The sequence below is a fragment of the Silurus aristotelis genome (genome assembly GCF_946808225.1).
Source record: "Silurus aristotelis genome assembly, chromosome: 25".
Taxonomy (NCBI): Eukaryota; Metazoa; Chordata; class Actinopteri; order Siluriformes; family Siluridae; genus Silurus; species Silurus aristotelis.
In genome coordinates this window covers 12,175,578-12,198,506 of record NC_139598.1, presented here as the reverse complement: position 1 = coordinate 12,198,506, position 22,929 = coordinate 12,175,578, and the positions used below count along the sequence as shown (strand labels likewise).

At 35.3% G+C, this 22,929-nt stretch overlaps 1 protein-coding gene across 1 annotated transcript; it reads right to left on the bottom strand.

Annotated features, from left to right (window-relative positions):
- Positions 1–13,251: 13,251 nt before the first annotated feature.
- erfl1 (Ets2 repressor factor like 1) lies at positions 13,252–21,191 on the bottom strand. The gene is made up of 5 exons (XM_083529974.1): positions 21,121–21,191; positions 20,581–20,815; positions 18,344–18,530; positions 17,084–17,207; positions 13,252–14,599 (listed from the first exon to the last, which is right to left on the bottom strand). Exons 1-5 carry the CDS (start codon positions 21,182–21,184, stop codon positions 13,758–13,760), a joined length of 1,452 nt encoding a protein of 483 aa, XP_083386100.1. The 5' UTR covers positions 21,185–21,191; the 3' UTR covers positions 13,252–13,757.
- Between the last annotated feature and the right edge of the window lie 1,738 nt (positions 21,192–22,929).

Here is a 22,929-nt window from a genome sequence, read left to right as displayed (position 1 = left end):
TTCTATTTATTCATTAGTGGATAAAACTGTATTCTTACTATTAACTGTATAGTTTTAATAATAGTGTAGCGCGTGAAGAGTCAAACTACCGCCGTGCAGACTCTCTGTCCTTTCACCTTCACAGCAGTGAAGTTTGCAATAGGAATGACAGACCGGTTCAAGGTGGAGGTCGGACTGCATCAAGGATCGGCTCTGAGCCCTTTCCTGTTTGCACCGGTGATGGACAGGTTGACGGACGAGGTCAGACAGGAGTCTTCGTGGACTATGATGTTTGCAGATGATATTGTGATTTGTAATGAGAGTAGGGAGCAAATTAAAAGAGCTTAGAGAGGTGGAGGTATGAAGTGGAGTGGAATGGCAGGAGTGATTTGTGATAGAAGGGTATCTGCAAGAGTAAAAGGGAAAGTTTATAGGACTGTGGTGAGACCTGCTATGTTGTATGGTTTAGAGACAGTGGCATTGAGTAAAAGACAAGAGGTGGAGCTGGAGGTAGCAGATCTGAAGATGTTGAGATTTTCATTGGGAGTGACGAGGATAGACAGTATTAAAAACAAGTGTATTAGAGGGACCGCGCATGTAGGACGTTTTGCGGACAAAGTGACGGAGGCCCAATTGAGATGGTATGGACACTTTTTTTTACATCGCCAGGAGAATGCTGAGGATGGAGTCACCAGGAAGGAGGAAAATAGGAAGGCCAAGGAGGAGGTTCATGGATGTGGTGAGGGAAGACATGCAGGTAGTTGGTGTGAAAGAGGCAGATGTAGAGGACAGGGTGGTATGGTGATGGATGATCCGCTGTGGCGACCCCTAATGGGAGAAACCGAAAGAAGAATTTACAGCAGGTACAAAAAAAAATCTCAAACTTGAGCTCATTAGACCAAACGACAGTTTTCCACTGATCTAATGTCCATTCCTTGTGTTTCTTGGCCCATGCAAGTCTCTTCTGCTTGTTGTTCTCCTGAAGTAATGGTTTATTTTCTGCAGTTTGACCGCGAAGGCCTGACTCGCGCAGTCTCCACTGAAGTGTTAAAATATATCTGCCACTAGAACGTAGAGAAGCATTTATGTAAATCGGTTGTTTCAGAGGCTGGTAATTCAAATAAATGTATCTTCTGCAGCAGAGGTAGCTCTTGTTCTTCCTTTCCTGAGAGCCTGTTTCATCATAACATTTGATGGTTTTGGAGACTGCACTTGGGGATATATTTAAAGTTCTTGAGATTTTCTGGATCTTCATTTCTTAAATTAATGATTACTGACTCTTCTCTTGACTCATGGTAATATGGATTCATACAGTAGTTGTAGTAGCTCTAATTGAGCTATTGACTCTGTTCTCACTCTTTCCTCTGCACAAGATAGCTGATGGTATAAACCACATTACAAAGTCAAGAGATGTCACAAATGAACCCTTGACAAGGCACACCTGTGTGAATTTGATTAGATAATGCAATATGTTTGCCAAGTTGTTATCAAAGCTAAATGTAGCTACTTTGGGCAATCTAAAATATAAATATATTCTTTTTTTCTCGAACACATTTTTTTTTAAATTATATAATCCGGTACATGTTCTTTCATAGTTCACATGTCTTCAGTATTAATGTACAATGTTAAAAACAATAAAAAAATAATTGAAAAACACAGAAGGAGAAGTTGAAGGTCAAGTGTCCAGACTATTGACTTGTACTGTATTTAGTGGCCAATAAAATATAAAAAACCTGTATACTATTTATGCAAATATACAATCAGCCATGTCATGCTGCAGCTTCACAATAAATAAGTTCATGCAGATGCAGGTTCAAGAGCTTCAATTTGTGAAAATGTTTTCATTTATACATCAGAATGAGGGAAAACAATCTCAAAGACTTTAACTGTAATAAGGTTGTTGGTGCCAGATGGGCTACTTTGAGTATTTCAAAAATATCAGATTTCCAGGGATTTTCACACAGAACCATTTCTAAAGTTTACACAGAACGGTCAGAAACAACAACAATAACTGTGTCCAGGAAAGCCTTATTCATGAGAGAGCTTAGAGGAGACTGATGAACGTTGTTTTAGCAGACAGGAAGGCTATAGAAAACCAAGCAACCACTTTTGACAACCATGGTGAGCAGAGAAGTATATCAGGAAGGGGAACACTCAGAACCTTTAAGCAGATGACAGTCAAAGAGCACATCAAGTTCCACTTCTGTCAACCAGGAACAGGAATTTGAGAACACACACACTTACTGAACTGGACAACTGTGAAAAAATACAATACAGACGTTTTTACAATTTTCAATTTGCAACCTTAAATGAGCAGGTTAAATACTTTACTTTGTGTTCTAATTTTTAATGTAAAACTTTGGCCTGGGACTAAACACTGGGAAACACTGAACATTTTCACAAGCTTCCTATCAATAACATTTTGACTGTGTAGGCAAGGTATTATATTTCAATTTAACATCTTTCCAGAAACACTGTTATTTATAGTTGACATATAAACAATAAAGCTGTTTTATATGATTTCGAATGCTAAAAATTATCAGATGTTTTAGCTGAATAAGCTAAAATAATTTCTTATAAAACTGCCATAAATAAAATTTTTCAAGAATTTCTTTTAAATAATAATGGGGGACAGTCATTTATGAATAAAAATTCACAGAATATTTAATTACATTTCATTTAATTAATTAAATGATAAGAAATGAAAGAATATTGATTTTATTTGTACAGAAATATGAATTAAATTTTTTATAGCTCAGTCTACAGCAGCAACCCACTAAAGAAAACAATGAATAGTGCATCATTTTATGTAAATGAACATGGCTTTTATCCTGTACACTGCTTGTCTTTTTCTTGTCCTATAGCTGCATACTGCAGACACTACACATTAGAAGTGTGTGCACTATTGTTAACTTTTCCCAGGCAAAGGCTGAGATGAAAAATGTATTTTTAATCAAAGGTTTTCATAGCTTTTCAGATGTAGTTGAGTGCTGAATTTTTTACTGAAGTGAGCTCATACATTATTTTTGTTTTGTCCTGTGGGATTCCAGTCCCAATGCATACACCTATAGTAGTAGGAGACTACTGTTCTTAAAAACAAACAAACAAAAAACAGTAGTCTGTCTGTATAATATCTGTTTAGGACTCATTAGCTTCTTCCATCCAAATACTATATATACGTTTGATTACATCCCTGCCTTAGGAGCACTTCATATATTCACTGACAGTCACTGTATTTCTTTCTCATAAAGAGAGTTTAAAAGACATTTTAAATAGTTCCTTTTGCCTTTTCTATCAGTCACACAGTTTTCTTTTAGAGATGGACCAGTTTTCTTTTGCTGGTGAATGCAACCTATAAGAGGAGGATTTGTTTTGTGACTTTCTTTATGAACGCTCAAACCCCAGTTTTCAAAGAAGATTTTTTTCAATTGTTTATTTAGTAAAATGTTGATGAGGCATAATAATAAAAAAAAAAAAACTGGCCCACTCTCTGCATCATCAGACCTTTTTTCCCTGCACATATCTTACTTTTCGTGCTACAACACTTTAGACACTGGACTCGCACAGCACAGTGCACTTTACACCACACCATACTGCACACGGACACACTTCATGGACAATTAAAAACCATGCTTAAATTGTTTACTGTTGGTTACTGTTTACTGTTTAACTGCACACTGCCATAAGCATTTTTTTTGTGTATATATATATATATATATATATATATATATATATATATATATATATATATATATATATATATATATATATACAGACCAAAAGTTTGGACACACCTTCTCATTCAAAAAGTTTTCTTTATTTTTATGACTATGAAAATTGTAGATTCACACTGAAGGCATCAAAACTATGAATTAACACATGTGGAATTATATATGGAATTATATACATAACAAAAAAGTGTGAAACAACTGAAAAATGTCATATTCTAGGTTCTTCAAAGTAGCCACCTTTTGCTTTGATTACTGCTTTGCACACTCTTGGCATTCTCTTGATGAGCTTCAAGAGGTAGTCACCTGAAATGGTCTTCCAACAGTCTTGAAGGAGTTCCCCGAGAGATGCTTGGCACTTGTTGGCCCTTTTGCCTTCACTCTGCGGTCCAGCTCACCCCTAAACCATCTCGATTGGGTTCAGGTCAGGTGACTGTGGAGGCCAGGTCATCTGTCGCAGCACCCCATCACTCTCCTTCTTGGTTAAATAGCCCTTGATGCCTTCAGTGTGACTCTACAATTTTCATAGTCATGAAAATAAAGAACTCTTTGATTGAGAAGGTGTGTCCAAACTTTTGGTCTGTACTGTATATATCTTTGTATCCTTATATATTCTTATTTTTTAAATAGTTATTTATCTGCCTTCTTTTTCTTTGTTTTTCTTTATTTTATTTTTTTTATTCTCTCTTTCACCCCATTTTATTCCCTAATGCCGGACTGTCGTAAAAAGCATTTCACTGCATGTCGTACCCTGTATGTATGTGTATGTGACAAATAAATTTTGATTTGATTTGGAATTTATTGTAAGCACACAGTATCATTGCATATCTGGAACAGATCTGTGATTACTTACTTCATAATGAGTTAATGGTTTTTAACTATAATTAAGCTTTTCCTATCTGCCTATTTACATGACTTCAGTACATCAGCATTAGAAAAAATTTAATGTGCGTGATCATCACTTTGAAATTAAATTGTGAAAGAACTGGCCAGCCTCATATATGATCCATATTTGTGAAGATGAAGTTATTTTGTTTGTATTGTCATTATTTATTCATCTACAGTAAATGCTTTTTCCTGGTAAAGGTGCCAGTGGAGCTGGAACCTATCCTAAGAACACTGGGCACCATGCCATCTACACATGCACACATTTGTAATCTCACTAAGGTTCATAATCCTTTCTCAGAGTGTCTACCTTCTCTTGTATTACAATATCTTTCTTAAAGTCACAGGTTTCCGACCCTGCATATTTCCATTTTTCCTGCTTCACTTCAACTGTATCATCTGATTAACTGGATGTGTGTTGGGAGTATGGAAAACACTCAGAGGTGCAGTGCAGTTGTTACTCCAAAACACATTTTGTGAACATATTTAAGTGACTGCAGATTCCTTATTGTTCCTGTAGAGGGCACTCATCAACCTTTTATTTCTTTTCATAAGATGTATGGTGCATTGCAATGCGATATTAAATACTACCTGCACAAATGAATTTTCTCTGGGTAAAAAATTTCTTTTCACTCGTAGAGATATCATAATATTAGGATACTCAATAGGCAGTCCACTGTTTGGTTAAAATTTATGATTACAAAAAATATGCTTATGAGATATTGAGCACAAAATTCAATTTCAATAATAATAATAATAATAAAAATAAATGACTATAGATTGGTTCTAATCCTGTCTAAGATCTACAATTTATAAATTTATAATCATGTACTGTAAAATGCTTAGCAAGTGTAGCACGATTATGAACTTGCATGGGAATATATGTGTGTGTGTGTGTGTGTGTGTGTGTGTGTGTGTGTGTGTGTGTGTGTGTATATACAGTGGGTACGGAAAGTATTCAGACCCCCTTAAATTTTTCACTCTTTTTTATTTTGCAGCCATTTTCTAAAATCATTTAAGTTCATTTCTTTTCCTCATTAATGTACACATAGCACCCTATATTGACAGAAAAACACAGAATTGTTGACACTGTTGCAGATTTATTAAAAAAGAAAAACTGAAATATCACATGGTCCTAAGTATTCAGACCATTTGCTCAGTATTTAGTAGAAGCCCCCTTTTGATCTAATACAGCCAGGAGTCTTTTTGGGAAAGATGCAACAAGTCTTTCACACCTGGATTCAGGGATCCTCTGCCATTCCTCCTTGCAGATCCTCTCCAGTTCTGTCAGGTTGGATGGTAAATGTTGGTGGACAGCTATTTTTAGGTCTCTCCAGAGATGCTCAATTGGGTTTAAGTCATTGCTCTGGCTGGGCCATTCAAGAACAGTCACGGAGTTGTTGTGAAGCCACTCCTTCGTTATTTTAGCTGTGTGCTTAGGGTCATTGTCTTGTTGGAAGGTAAACCTTCAGCCCAGTCTGAGGTCCAAAGCACTCTGGAGAAGGTTTTCGTCCAGGATATCCCTGTGCTTGGCCGCATTCATCTTTCCCTTGATTGCAACCAGTCGTCCTGTCCCTGCAGCTGAAAAACACCCCCATAGCATGATGCTGCCACCACCATGCTTCATTGTTGAGACTGTACTGGACAGGTGATGAGCAGTGCCTGGTTTTCTCCACACATACCGCTTAGAATTAAGGCCAAAAAGTTCTATCTTGGTCTCATCAGACCAGAGAATCTTATTTCTCACCATCTTGGAGAACTCCATGCGGCTTTTCATGTGTCCTACACTGAGGAGAGGCTTCCGTCGGGCCACTCAGCTATAAAGCCCCACTGGTGAAGGGCTGCAGTGATGGTTGACTTTCTACAACTTTCTCCCATCTCCAGACTGCATCTCTGGAGCTCAGCCACAGTGATCTTTGGGTTCTTCTTTACCTCTCTCACCAAGGCTCTTCTCCCCCGATAGCTCAGTTTGGCCGGTCGGCCAGCTCTAGGAATGGTTCTGGTCGTCCCAAACGTCTTCCATTTGAGGATTATGGAGGCCACTGTGCTCTTAGGAACCTTAAGTGCAGCAAAAAATTTTTTAGAACCTTGGCCAGATCTGTGCCTTGCCACAATTCTGTCTCTGAGCTCTTCAGGCAGTTCCTTTGACCTTAATGATTCTCATTTGCTCTGACATGCATTGTGATCTGTAAGGTCTTATATAAACAGGTGTGTGGCTTTCCTAATCAAGTCCAATCAGTATAATCAAAGATTTCTGGACTCAAATGAAGGTGTAGAACCATCTCAAGGATGATCAGAAGAAATGGAGAGAACCTGAGTTAAATATATGAGTGTCACAGCAAAGGATCTGAATACTTAGGACCATGTGATATTTCAGTTTTTCTTTTTTAATAAATCTGCAACAATGTCAACAATTCTGTGTTTTTCTGTCAGTATGGGGAGCTGTGTGTACATTCATGAGGAAGAAGAATGAACTTAAATGATTTTAGCAAATGGCTGCAATATAACAAAGAGTGAAAAATGTAAGGGGGTCTGAATACTTTCCGTACCCACTGTATACATATATATATATATATATATATATATATATATATATATATATATATATATATATATATATATATATATATACAGTGAGGAAAATAAGTATTTGAACACCCTGCTATTTTGCAAGTTTTCCCACTTAGAAATCATGGAGGGGTCTGAAATTGTCATCGTAGGTGCATGTCCACTGTAAGAGACATAATCTAAAAAAAAAAAAAAAACGGAAATCACAATGTATGATTTTGTAACTATTTATTTGTATGATACAGCTGCAAATAAGTATTTGAACACCTGAGAAAGTCAATGTTAATATTTGGTACAGTAGCCTTTGTTTGCAATTACAGAGGGCAAACGTTTCCTGTAGTTTTTCACCAGGTTTGCACACACTGCAGCAGGGATTTTGGTCCACTCCTCCACACAGATCTTCTCTAGATCAATCAGGTTTCTGGCCTGTGGCTGAGAAAAGATTCTCTATTGGGTTTAGGTCTGGAGACTGGCTAGGCCTTGATATGCTTCTTACAGAGCCACTCCTTGGTTATCCTAGCTGTGTGCTTCGGGTCATTGTCATGTTGGAAGCCTCGACCCATCTTCAATGCTCTAACTGAGGGAAGGAGGTTGTTCCCCAAAATCTCGCAATACATGGCCCCGTTCATCCTCTCCTTAATACAGTGCAGTTGCCCTGTCCCATGTTAAGAAAAACACCCCCAAAGCATAATGCTACCACCCCCATGCTTCACAGTAGGGATGACAGTAACAGTAACCTTGGAAACGGTGGTCCCAGTTCTTTTCAGGTCATTGACCAGCTCCTCCCGTGTAGTTCTGGGCTGATTTCTCACCTTCCTTAGGATCATTGAGACCCCACGAAAAAATAGCAGGGTGTTCAAATACTTATTTTCCTCACTATATATATATATATATATATATATATATATATATATATATATATATATATATATATATATATATATATAAAATATATTAATATTACAAAGCCTGTAGGTAAGTCACTCTGGATAAGGGCATTTGCTGTGAATGTAAATGTGTAAAATGCACAAGAGTCAATGTTCAGACGATGTCAGAAAACTTTTAAAAATAAGTTATTGTGCAAAAATAGCTATTTCCCTATAGTTACAAGTGTCCTAACCACTGTTTAGAAAGCTAAAACATTTACCACAACAAAAATCTTCCACAACCTCTAATAATGTGACGCTCTAAAATGGGTAATCACGATGAAACGTATGCTTTATGGTTACATATGATATATCACAATTCATAAAACGTATTTTATTTACTTTTATATATTTATATATTGTTTGATTATTAATGAATTGGTCCATTAATTATACGTTTTGCCCTGGCCCTCTCTAGTTAATCTGCAATTTCCAGAAAAATCTATTAAAATTTATTTGTATATCTTATGACAATAATTATCGAGGAAGACACTTTGAGAAGGTCCAAAGTCAAAATGAACCCCATCCTCTTTTGGGTGACATATAAAATGCAGTTCATAGTTGTAAATCTGAAAAATAGAAATTGTAATTAAAAAAGATCAATTTATGAGCATATTGTGAGTAAGATTCTTGGGAGGAACATAGGAAAATCTATGATTACACCCACTGTTCTGAGGTACAGATCTACAGCAAGCTGAGATGATCCAATGAGACATAAGTCACAAGTCTGAGGCATAAATTGTTTTTGGAAAGGAAACATTTTCAATGTGGAAAAAGATCAGAATATAGCAGATTGGGGCGGTAAGAAAAACCACACTATTTGAAGTGTGTCTGGATCTGACAGAGCGAGAACAGTTTATTAGGTATGTTCTAATCCTACAGTCAACTAAAATGTGTTTATTCTAACCAGTTGTAGAATAAAAGGCCTTGCTCAAGGACCCAGTAGTGGCACCTTGGTGTGTTTGGTGTGGCACAAATAAGTACAAATAATTTGTTATTGTATTTAAGTGGATTTTTCTGGTATCAGTACTTTACTGCACTATTTATTTTTTGGACAACTTATTATTTTTTACTTATTATTCTATTTTTTTTTATCTATTTGGTGACATGATCAATATTATTTCTTCTTTTTGGGTGCCGTTTTCAGCCTATCAACCTATTTCGTGTCCTTACACAGTTTTTTTTTAACCTACTACTGGTGTATCATTCCCCACAGATGTACAAAGCTAACAACAAGCAAGGCAGAAGGCAATAAGAAGTATGGCTAATGTGGATGAGACAGAGGGACATTCAGAGGGAAACAGACACATTCCTGATCACCCGATCATCATCATCATCTTTCCTCTGCTTGTGTTCTATATGGTCTTTGTTGAGCATGGATACAGTCATTAGGTAACAAAAATTGAAATTATTTTGTATTAATATATTAATATGATGTGAGGTCCAGTTAGTAGTAATGGCTACTTTTTACCCAAGTACATGTAAAAGTCTTCTTTAATTTAACTTAAGTGAAAATGTGTAGTCAGTATTTGAACTTTTACCAGAGTCATTTAAATCATGAGTATATGTACTTCTACTTCAGTAAAGGATGTGTGTATTATTGCTATCCTGTGCAAATATTCAACATTTTAACCACAGAGCTACTTCCTGTTACTGTACTTTATAATCTTTTTTTAAAGAACAATTATTTTATTATGGCATCTTTGCTTTACTGCATATGAGCAGAGACTTTTGCACAATATGAGCTTCAAATGACAGACTGGAGTCGATAATCACACTCTTTCACTGCGGTGGATGATGCAACTGAAAGGACACTGAGAGCAGCTATTTAATCAGAAAGCTTACTGTTCCCAGTGAAATAGTCTCGTCATAATTAATTAGGAGGAAATTACTCAGCATCTAGTATTGCTTAAAAATTAAGCTGGTGACTGTCATCTGGTATTGCTTAAACATACAGTGTGTAGCTAATACCATGTCTATGATTAGACCCCAGTAGTTTGTCATTTACTACTTCAACCAGCACTGATTTAGTAATGTGAGTCCCGAATTAGTTACTGAATCACTGTAGCTATGTATGGTCTACCTCTCACGGACAATATCAAGAGGTATATTGCTCCATGAAATCTACACTGCTGGTATCTGGGTAAGTTTCGGCACTTTCAATCCAATGGTTATTTTTCCAGCAAATTTGGACAAGTTTTGAACATTTATTCAGTTGTAGATTGTAGACAGTTGTGTGTTAACTGGCTAAACCATGCTCTGGAAATAGTTCATCATTTATTAATTATAAGCAGTATGGTGTAGGAATTAAATATTGCATGAGAGTAAATAGTGCTGTGTGTTTATTTCAAAGTGATTAATTCTATGCAGGGCATCTAGAAAGAGGGCCACACACATCAGCCATTTTTTTTTACAAGTGTTTTAGTGATTGTGCAACAAACAAAACACCATATTTTGGATGAAATTACTTTATTTCAAGCCCTACATAGTGGACTGGGTTTTCCCTTTGAATAGTAGAACTTTTGGTGGTCAAGATTGCTTCGGAATGGACTGCGGCATAATTATCAACATTTTACAGCACTGATTATATTTAAGTAATGATCGCAGGAAACAAATAGTAAAAGCAACAACGATGTCCTGACCACTTAACAGATTGGTAATGACTTGAAATGTCATTAAAATTAAATAAATAGAATATATTATATATGGTATATTGTGTTGGGTACAAAATGAAAAAGCTTCAGGTCATCATCAGGTTATTGTTAGTAAAATTCAGTTTGTGATGGAATTATATTTGTGTTGGAAAGTGGTGGAAAATGGTTTCTTCCTCATGTCATCTCATGGATTCTTTAATAGCCATTTTTGCTCTTTAGGGATGAAAATATAAATATACATTTGCAACCCTGTAAAGATTCTGTGTGGTAATGTCTGTTGGTAAAATTGCTATATAAATTTAATTTAATAAAAAAATGCAAGTGTGTCAAATCTAAGTACACATTAAAATGTGTGACATCTTCATGTGAGAGCCTAAGGACATGTGTTGGTGAGAGAAAATATTTGCCAAGGAATTATTTACTCTGGCATGGTTTGCGTAACAGTTAAGAATGAAATATTTGAAATACACTTTCTCTCTCTCACACACTTCTCAAGAACATACTGTAATTACAGTCTTACTTAGCTTATCTTTTTAGATTTGGTTTTTGAAAGAATAGCCATTTATCAAAACAGTTATTTTTTACTGTACTAGCCATAGTGTCTGAGTCGGACCATCACACACAGTGTTAGCAGAAATCCTTTTCACCAAAGAACAGCTGGTATGTGTTGTAAAAAATATTCCCAATAATTGAAAGGTCTCATATGCATATTGATTAACTGTCATTTACTCTGTGTACTGTAACTAGAGTCGTTACGATAGACCTCAACTCTATAAACATGGAGACACTACGAGGTGTCGAGAATAAAGAGCTCTTTTCTGTGTGTGGCCAACATGCATGTCGAACAAATAGCTTGAAGGGTAGGAGCATTTATGTATCAGTGGCATGAATTAAAGAAATACAAAATAATGACATGTGGAAATCTCAAACTGTATTATTTCTTCTCCCCGATTTCATACAATATTAAACTGTACATAAGACAAATCTGAACTCTCATAATCACATCTCAGTCACACCTCCAGAATAATGTTTATTGCTTTTAAAGTTCTTTTTTTTTTTTTTTTTTTACTTCATGTTGTCTTCCCATTTTTTCCTTTTTTTTCAGTTTTACAATATACAAACAACAAATAAACCTTACCGCAAAGAAAAATTCTCTTTTTTGTTTTTTCATGTACACCACAAATATACAAAGTAAAGCCTATGTACACTGATAGTTTCATATAATACAGTGATGTAAAATTTGAAATGCAACTAGTCAATTTTATTTCATGTAAACTACAGATATATTATTGTGTTTGTCTGTTGAGAAAACTTTACCAGTGACTTCATGAATATCTTTTTTTTTTTACATATTGCATGATCTGCTTAAACGAATTGTTTTTTCTGCCATTCAATGTGCTGATATTCAAAAGGTTTCATTACTGATTTTCAAGGTTTTATCTGCAACTATTAATACAAATAAACATTAGTCAAAATATTTCTCCCAAAAAAAGTGCAAAACCCCAGTATTACTAACATTACTGCAAACTATCCCTTGGGGAATATAAACTATCAAAAAAGCAGTGGTGGAATACTAACCTTCTGCTATAGTCTCACTCCTGAACCTCTGCAAAAATGATGGTAAATGTTAACTAATGGGAGTTGAGATGTTTTTATTTTTTTTATCTCTGTTCACATATAAACCACAGGAAACAAGTGCTTTTTTCTTTTAAATAGTTCTTATGCAACTACAGTCCCCAGCATCTATAATCATTTTAAATACAGAATTAAATCCCACCAGTACATCAATCTCATATAATAGTAATAATACAAATTAAATGTTTTATATACAATAATAAAATATATAGATGCAAATTTAAGCACTTTCTTACTCGATCTCTTTTTTTTTTTATAGAGCAAAGAACATATATCTATTTAAAATAAGAAGACATTTTAGCACTGCATGAACATGACAAATGTACAATAGAACAAATAGATAAAAACACGTATTTTTAAGGGTTAGGGGTCGTTCCTTAAAAAGAAAAGAAGGGAAATTCTATTCACAATCACCTTATTTGTAGAAATCACATCTCACCACTAGATGTCTGTGTTTGTTAGTGGTTTTCCCACTGCACAGGTGAATTGCTTTTCAAACAGTTGTACTTAAGTTCCATTGTCGCAATTAGCTTTGCTTTATGTTGCTTGTACTTGTGTTATAGAACAATTGTTGAATTATTATAGTAAAAATGTATGTAGAATGTATGCAATACACCTAAATCAGACCAAGATTTACAGCAGTTTAATGTCTGGAATGAACATTTGTATGTAAAGGGGGAAAATAGCTGTAAATATTAATAATTCTATAAATTTCTGGAACAAAATTAAATAAATGGTATTGGTAAATGTTGTCATAATTTACCTCAATGTTTTTTAAGTTATGAGAAATGTACGGAAAATGTAACATTTATAGGCCGATTCACATGATTACAATGAATTTACAGACGATCCCTATGTTTAGAGAGAACAACATTTCAGAGTTTTTATTTTTTTTATTATTATTTTTTTTTTCTCATGATCTCTATCAAATGAAATGAATATCTGGGCTTTTGTATTCACATTGAAACCAATGGAAAAAAGAATGCAGTGAATTAACAAGTTCTTAGTAATTCAGCACATAAACGTGTTCTGATTCTGTGTGTGCATGGCACATGTAATATATATTTAGTTTACTTCAAGCAGTGGAAATATATTAGATATTTATAACCTAAAATATTTATATAAATGTGTCATAAATAAGAAATGGATATTTATTTCAAAGGTTTTTGTTTGGTAAAATTGAAATGCTTTCTAATTGAAAATGAATTGCAAAAAGAATAGTGCAACAGAAATAACAAAACTTAAAAATTGGCTAAAACCATTCAGACTAAAATGAAAAAAAAAATGTATAGTATAAATTTAGACTGTGAGAATATTCTGTATATTGACAAAGAGATAGAGGCAGAGAGTGCTCAATATAACCAGCATCTAAACAAAGCATTTTAACTATGGGTAAGTTTAAGAGTCTCTGTTTCTCTGTGCCGCTCAACCAGGATAAGGGAAGGAGAAAGAGATGTAGGAAGAGATGGTGGTGGAGGAGTCAGGGGTACCAGGCTTTTGAGTGGATGGGGGGATATAGATAGAGGAAGAGAAGAGAGCTGAGGTAAGGTCCCACCCAGACCTGCTGTCTTAGCTTCAGGAATGTGAGGTCGGCCTCCCATCCTGTTCTCCTTCTCTTGGCTGGCATGGAAGTCTGGCTCATTTTCATTCTCCGAGCTACAGTCACTCAGGTCTGTGATTTCCAACTCAGAATCTGACCCTGGGTCTTGTTTCATTCCTGCACGTCGATCTGATGGACTCTGCACTCCTCCTCCACTTGCTAACCCCAGTGATCCCAAGCCTAAACCTAATCCCACCCCAATCCCACCTCCAGCTACCCCTGTAATATTAATGTTTTCTCCTCTTTCCCTCTCACCCATGCCAGAACCCAAAATACCCATCTCAGTCCGGCCTTGAAGTAAACTACCTGGGTATGATGGGATGCAGAGTCGTGGTGCCTGACCACCCACTGAGCCGTTAGCTCCTCCTGTTTGAGCACGTTCTGCTCCTGCTGTATCCCCAGGAGGCAGGAGTGAGGAAAATGGATGAGGGAGCTGTGCCAGGCTAGACTGAAGTGGATTTGGATAGAAGTGTGAGGGGTAGAGCGAGCCTGGGGGCAGTTTAGGGCAGTTGTTGAGGGATAAAGCCCCAGGGAGATATGGGTTGAAGCCCCAAGAGTAGTCAAATGCAGGGTTACGGGGGTAAGGACCCAACATGGATGGAGGTTTGGAATAGCAGGGGGCTCCTGTTAGGAGGAAAAGATGAGAAGAAGTGGGATTAAGTAGAGTTAACACAACAAATATTATCTTTTTTTTTTTTTTTTTTTATGCAATGATCCAAAACAAATAAATTAAAGAAGAAATCAATTTTCCAAGAAAACCTTTCAACTGGAAAGGTTCGGAAAGTATCAACGCAGCTGCATTAATTAAAACACTTGTTGGATAAATTACTTCACATTGGCAAAACTCCTTCCTCCACATTTCCCCTCACACCCTCATGACTTCTTTCCCTTTACACTTTCCTCATCTTCACACCCTTTCTGGCTCTCTCTTACTCTCTCCTTCTCTCTCTCTCTCTCTCTCTCTCTCTCTCGCTCTCTCTCTCTCTCTCTCTCTCTCTCTCTCTCTCTCTCTCTCTCTCTCTCTCTCTCTCTCTCTCTCTCTCTCTCCTCTCACTCTCCCGTTCTCCTGTTATTTGCTATGCACTCCTAATTTGACAGTGCTAGAGTCTTTCTGTGTTCTGGGCCAGGAGTAGCTTGCAGACACATGAATATTGAATCAGTCAGGCAGGCCTCGCTTGCTTATGAAAACACAGTAATGGACGCCCACAGGCCACAAACTGAAGCCTGCACCCTCAATTAGGACCTTCCTGCCTGGGAAGGGATTAGGACAGGGAGGACACATGGGAGCTAGATCAGGGTAAAAAGGGGAGGAGGAAGGAATAGGACCTGAGGACAAACAAAGTAAGGGGGGCAAGTCAGGGTAGAGAGGTATGTACACATACACACAAAAACACACACGTGCTCCACACCAACACACATTCTGATGCACTGATACTTTAAAGCAAATACGGACTAGAGACAAAGGAGTGCACACACACACACACACACACACACACACACACACACACACACACACACACACACACACACACACACACACACACACACACACATATACATTGACTGCTGCATGACCTTTCGCAGGGGATATGCTGAAACTTGTCCTTTAAAATTCAAATGTGTCTACTAAAATGCAAATATAAACTAGCATTAACATGACAAACGAATGCCTTGGATCGAATTAGGATCTGATTTTACCTAATGATTGAAACACACAACTGCCTCTTCCAGCACAAATATTTATTTTACATATTTCACTCTCACACACACCAAAATTTAATCCCCACCTTACAGAACACTTTTTTAAAAAGTCCTTTTGTATGAAAACCTGATTTCAAGAATGAGAAGTAGAGTTTGCAGAGGTAAATGTTTTCTTCTCCAATGACATTCCTTTACACTTTACATCAGGTGATCAGGTCAATGAGATCATCAGCTTAAAGAAAAAGACAATCTTTTGACCTCTGCCAGTTTATTTTCTAATCCATTTAATTCAAAGATTTAAATACAAATTCTACTAAGCCTATATTAATCTTAACTTTAAATTATATGCCTTTTATCATATTATTTAATAATTAACAAAGTAATCAATTATAATCAATTTTTTTTTAGTTTATAATGAATTACGTTACTCTCTGATGTTATTGCACGTGTGCTCGTTTTAGTTTAATGTATTTATGGTTATTTGGTTAGAAAAACATGTTTGTTCTAGAGATAGACAGAATGGCATATGTGTCAATATCTGTTGATATATGTTTAACATATGATGCACTGTTCTGCTTACCAAGGCCAAAAAAACTCTGTGACCCAGAATCCTAATTAGATAGTATGCAAATGCACTGTCAATTGATAGATTGCATGTGATGTCCAACATGTTTCAGCTAATCAAAAAATGTATAAATTAGAGCCTCTTTGAGTAAGAGGAAACACACTGACCGACTTACCCCTGGACACAGAGAAAAACAAAAACAATCTTTGATACGACAGATTAAAGGCACTGGAATTTACCCTTAATTTGACCTTTGTGATTCCTCAGATATCTTTTTACTTTATTCATAATTACATACCTTTAAACCTCAGTTTCTTTTTAATGTCTGACTTCAATGAGAAGATTAAAAGGAATAGAGTTTGCAATTTTAATGTATTTGAGGAAACGCAATATAAAAAAATTATATTCCATTAGTAACATGTAAGTTACTGATTATAAATGAGAAAATTGTTGAACTTAATAATGACTAAATTGTTATAAATTGTATTTTAGGTATATTTATCATAAACACAGATATGTTGTTACTTTTATTATTCCTAATACACTACATAACCTTGGGTTTAAAATTTATAAATGTATATGAAGCATATAATAATAATAATAATAATAATAATAATAATAATAATAATAATAATAATAATAATAATTTATTATTATGATTATCATTGTTGTTACGCTATAAAATGTTATTAGAAATTATACAATTGCTGTAATTACATTATATAATTTCAAAATATTTGATGTATATTTATAATGATTTGTATGTTAAAGTATATTCCTGTAAATAATAATACACGTTAAAATATTTCCCATACATTTCTTCGTACATGTTTCTCACTCACCTGAACCAAGGAATGGAAAAGTGTCCAATCTTAGCTTATCACCCTCTGGGGCCCCTGTGCCACGGTCAAACAGAGTAGTTCCACGGCCAGAATCGGGCAACCGAGGAAACAAAGACTGCAAGGCCTAAGAGGTTACAAATAAAAAGGAATGAACAAAAAGGGCATGTGAAAACAGGTGAAGGAAAGCAAAGAAAAAAGAAAAGGAAGAAACCAAATACAGAAGAGTTATTTTTATGAACTCTTCTATAGTTCTTGGTGTTAGTGAGAATCGCAGCAGCAACTCACTCTTTTTAATACCACCATCCAATGATCAAGAACATCTGTCACTTCTTACTTTTGAGTGACTATCCGGTATTCACCGGTGAGCAATCTTATACTCTCTTTCTTCTTTAATTTCTTATATTCTTTTTTGGATCAATACTATCAATGAATCCACCAGCCAAGGTGAGAATGAGATGGCAGGGATAATATCTTCTTTGGTTTTAAGGCCACTTAACTCCCACTTTGTCTTTTCACTCTTCTTTCTCCTTCACTTTACTTTAGAACCGCCACATTCTTTATTCTTTCTCTCTTTTTGACTCCATAGTCTTGATAACTTTCACACAATATTGTAAATGGTATAGAAATTGTTCATTGTTCATTACAGGACACAGTCTGAAAACGGCTTTTTTTTTTTTAATATATGTGACATTTTAATAGGTATATCTAATATATTATCTACCATATCTTATTACCTACTGCACCTTCTGCACATTAATCACTCTCACCTCTGTACATATGGACCATACCCTCATTTAACATATTGCTATTTATTGTAAATAGGCCGCTTATGCACTTCTGGTTGGATGCTAACTGCATTTAATTGGCTCTGTACTTTGCACAATGAGAATGAAGTTGAATCTAATCTAATCTAATCTAATCTAATCTAATCTAATTTAATCTAATGGATATATCTATTTATACTTCATGAATCTATAGGTAGTTTCCTATTTTTTGTAAGTGTTTACTGAATCAACATATAGATTGAATTCTAATGACTGATTATTAGCAGACAATTAAACAATGCTTCATAGTCTTTAACCCCATGCTGCCATATATGTAGATTACTGTACACACTTTATACATTATATATATCTGCATTATAACACACATATAATTTGAAATACATAACAGCTGTACCTCATTTCAATTCATATTCACATTTTTATTTTAGACATACAGAGAAGATTATATGTCGGTCATCCAACAATTCTCACATACCTCCGGGGTCACAGGGCTACAATCTGTTGTAGCTGCCCCTCCATTGAAGTGGTTCTGGGCTAGCAGAAAAGGAGAGCTGGCCATGTCTAACAGAGGATAATTCACTAGGACCACCTTACTGAAGTTAAATTTGTAGGTGAACCGCTTTCCTTTAGTTTTGTGCAAAATGCGCTTGTTGTAGTAGTACCTGGAGAATGATATGAGTAAATAGAGTGCAGACAGACAGCGAGAGAAGAAAGAGAAAAATTTGAAAAAAGGAAAGGAGGATTGGTGAGGTTAGTGACACAATGTTAAATACAAAGCAGTGTAAGAAAAGCAGAAATGCTAGTAATAATCACAATCACAACAAAGTAGACTGATTAATAAAACATCTAAATATTTTCAAATAAACACACTGTTGTCTGTTTGTTTTTTCAAATATATTCTACCATGATTCCCCAAAAAAAGATGTATATTCACGGTTTCATTTTTTGCCATGCATAAGCAATATCATAAAACAGTTTAATAATTTGATGACATATTTTATACCATGACATTTTTTAATCCTATTTGTTTCATTAAATGTAGATTTATTTTATTATAAATAGCTTAATCATTAAAACATGCTCTCTAGAAATATGTAAATGCAATATTATATTCCTTTCGACTAACTAGGCCAGAGACTGCAAGTGTCCATTATAGGAGCATCAAAACAATGCTGAATGTCTTCCTAAATATGTTAAAATTCAAAAACGTTAGTTCTTAATAACTTTAATACGACTTTCTGCTAAAGAAAGTAATATATATATTAACAAATATGTATAATAATATATTCGAGTATATTCAGGTTGTACATAGTAGTAGTAGTATAATAAAAAAAAAGTAGTAGCATTATAATAAAAATAATGTGCTTGTTTTCAGTGACTTCATCCTGCTAAACCCAGTTTCCTATTCCAAAGCGTTTTATGGTTGGGTTCCTTCTATTCAGCTCAGTAGGCTACACAAGTGCCCATAATGCAACCTGCCACACCAGTGATTTGTACGCTTTGCTTGCATGGCAATTGAGCACTGTCCCTTAATTGAGCAATTAGAATAGGCTAATCAAAGAGGCCAATTATGGCCTGCACCAATTCATAACAATTAACAGCCATGACAGTGTCTATTAAAGAGGGGATGGGGGGGGTGTGATGGAGAATAAAAAGGAAGAAGTCTGAAAGATGGAATTGTCCGGTAAATAAATTAAATATGCAAGAAAAAAGATTGGGGTTGGTTTGATACACAAAACAATTAAAAATTCATGCTACAAATCAATTCAAAGTTTGGTATTGTTCAATAAAGGTTTTGACAAAAATAATACATGCTGTAAGGATCCATATCTATCTATCTATCTATCTATCTATCTATCTATCTATCTATCTATCTATCTATCTATCTATCTATCTATCTATCTATCTATCTATCTATCTATCTATCTATCTATCTATCTATCTATCTATCTATCTATCTATCTATCTGTCTGTTTTTAAACTGTTCAGTTCTTTGTTTGATGGTCTCTATGAAAATGAGAAACATTAAGAAAAGACACATAATAAATGAATAAAATGAATATAAAAATATGAACCAGATATTAAATATCTATGTAAAAATATATACTTTTGTAAAATTTTACATAATGATTCTTTTATATAACATTTTTACATTTGTTGTTTCTCTCCAATATGTGAGAAAAGTAGAATGGTTTTAAATGTTTAAAAAAGTGCCCAAGCGTGACACACAAAACAATTATTTTGGTAATGCTTTCAGAACAGGAGGCACATATTATACAGACTCAGCAAAACTGGACTGTAAAGATTGAAAAAAACATCTGTTCTTATTCAATTTTTTAAATGTCCACTTTCAGTAGCCTCAGACTCCTTAGGGTTTGGACTACTGGGCTTTCTGAGATGCATTTCTGCTTAATAAGGTGGTAAAGAGTGCTTATTTGAGTAATGTTGACTTTCTTTTAGCTTAAACCAGTGACCTCCCATAATCTCACTTATCATCACAAACTGACACTCACTGGATGTATTTTTTTTATCCCAGGACTTGCTGAAAAGCTCACTAGACTGCTCAATACAATGCATTAATGATCAGGGGTACATGTGTTCCTATTAAAGAGTCTAGTGAATGCATGTAGTAAAAGTTAGCTGAATTACACAAAGTTTCTAGACATTCTTTTCTATGTACACACATTAAACCTACACACTGAGAAAGCCCACCTCAGTGCACGGCTAAGCTTGTCGTAGTTCATGTGAGGCTTGCACTTGCGAATTCCCCATAGTCTCGCCACTTCATCCGGATCTTTGATCACAAATTCGCCATAGTCTCCCTGCCAGGCAATCACCCCCTGGTATTCCTCCTTCTGTAGCAGCTCCAGGATGAAATGCCACAGCTGGATCTGCCTGGAGCCAGGGCTAGACTCTGGCTTATAGGCCCAGTCTGGAAAGGCAAAGCCTGAGGAAAGCAAACGTAGGAAAGATAGAGGACATGGATGAGACGTGTTGGTTTTTTGAATGTTTGCTAGGGGGCACAGCTGTCTAAATGTCGTATGCACATAGGGGTTGAGTATAAAACTTCTTAAACTTAGCTCTAAAACAAGCACAGAACAGTAAGCATAATAAGCATATTAATCAATAAAAATGTATTTTGGCATTTTTGATTTCAATACTACAATTCTATTTTTTGATTGATAAACATTTTGATAACTCTAAACCTCAATCATTTTAAAGAAGTGTGTTCTTTGATATGATTCTGCTCACCTGGTGTCCAAAGAGCGGGGACAGGTGGAGTGAGGAGCAGGTCACTAACACAGTTACAGTCCATGCTTCCACTGCACCTGTACACACACACACACACACACACACACACACACACACACACACATGCTCTGTAATAACTAGACTCATGATCAATAGCAAAAGCCAGATCCTTAATACAAAATCATCATCTACTATAAACTTGCAATTTCAGCATTAATATATGATTTTACACATCACACCCGTTGTTCTGAATCACAAAATATAATTCCGGTGACTTTAGAAACTTCTTAGAACATATTCATTTGATAGATATCTTTCAATATTTTTGCTGAAAGCTAACCCCCAATAGACAAGTGTCTGATCAATGAGCATTACATTACAAAGAACTTGTGTAATAAGATCCTTTCATATGTCTGTAGCTATGAAGTAGGACCAAACAGTGAGACTGTCCAAACAATTAACTAAGCCTATTTTTAGATGTGCTTTATGGACACTATTAAGCACATCTAAAAATAGGCTTAGTTAATTGTTTTAAACATTAGTAAACTGTTATTAAATATGTTAAGACTATGAATTATATTTAATCTAAAAGAATTTCAGATATGTGTATTGTCAAAGGCAGAAAAAAAAAAAAAAAAAGGACGTATAAGTGGGGAAATACATTCTTACTTGGGATGTCACAATAATATAAAGGTTGTTTTACAATGCTGGAGTGAAAAAAAACAAACACTACATGGTACCTTTAATACTGGTCTCTCCCTCACTGCCTCAGTCCTCTCTCCCTCTCTCTTCCCTCGTCTCTTCTACTACACTATTTAATTATGCTCTGTGAATTTTGGATCTTCCCTCCAGCATTGAAATGGAACGTGAATTATTAAGGTGTGTTTGTATAAATTATTATTGCTAACTCCAGGCACTTCTCTCTTCCATGCACTCAATGCATTTGCACACACATACACACATACACACAAACACTCTCTCTCTCTCTCTCTCTCTCTCTCTCTCTCTCTCTCTCTCTCTCTCTCTCTCTCTCTCTCTCTCTCTCTCTCTCTCTCTCTCTCTCTCTTGCCTTTAGTCTTAGAAATGTCCAGTTACAGAGTTACTTGCTCCATCTCTACTATATCTTCTTGCTCTCTGATCTCTGTTCTTTTTTTTTTTTTATTCATCTTCCATTTCTTTATCTGTTTTTTTTCTTCTGAAACACACACTTTCCTTCTGGTATTGGCCAATTAATGCAAATTAATTTAATCCAAAGCATTCACAATGAAATCAAAACAATTATTTTGCTTATTTTGTTTGCATCTTTAATACAGATATACCTTAAATGCACTGTAGTTATCCAGGTGCCACCTTACAGCTCCAGGGTTCACAAATTAATCCTTAGCTTAGGTTATTGACTGTATGGAATTTCATATTTTCTATCGTTCAGCATACGGGCTTCCAACTGGTTCTCTAGTTTGCACAATTTCCCAAAAATTTTCCAAATGTAGACTTGGTACTGTAAATATCTGTAGGTGTGAATGAGTGTGTGGACAGATCCAGTGCATTCTTGACCAAGAATTAAGTAGTTAATTATCTTTCTGGTTTTTTAGACACACAAACCATAGTGAGTACATAATGCTATTAGAAATAATTAACTATGTATTTTGTATACTGTAAAGTACATCAATCTTTTTTTTTTTTTTTTGCTTTAATGTTTAGAACCACAGATTATTACTATTATTACTTTTTGGTGAAAATGATCTGAGAATAATTCACCGGAATTAAAAACTATATACCGGTAATTATAATATATTTCTTAAGGTTATG

Coding starts and splice junctions, on each gene's coding strand:
- erfl1 (XM_083529974.1), bottom strand. CDS start 21,184: ATGGACTGTAACTGTGTTAGTGACCTGCTCCTCACTCCACCTGTCCCC. Junction 20,816..21,120: donor CCCCGCTCTTTGGACACCAG/GTGAGCAGAATC, acceptor TGCTTTCCTCAG/GCTTTGCCTTTCCAGACTGG. Junction 14,600..17,083: donor TTTTCCATTCCTTGGTTCAG/GTGAGTGAGAAA, acceptor TCCTCCTAACAG/GAGCCCCCTGCTATTCCAAA.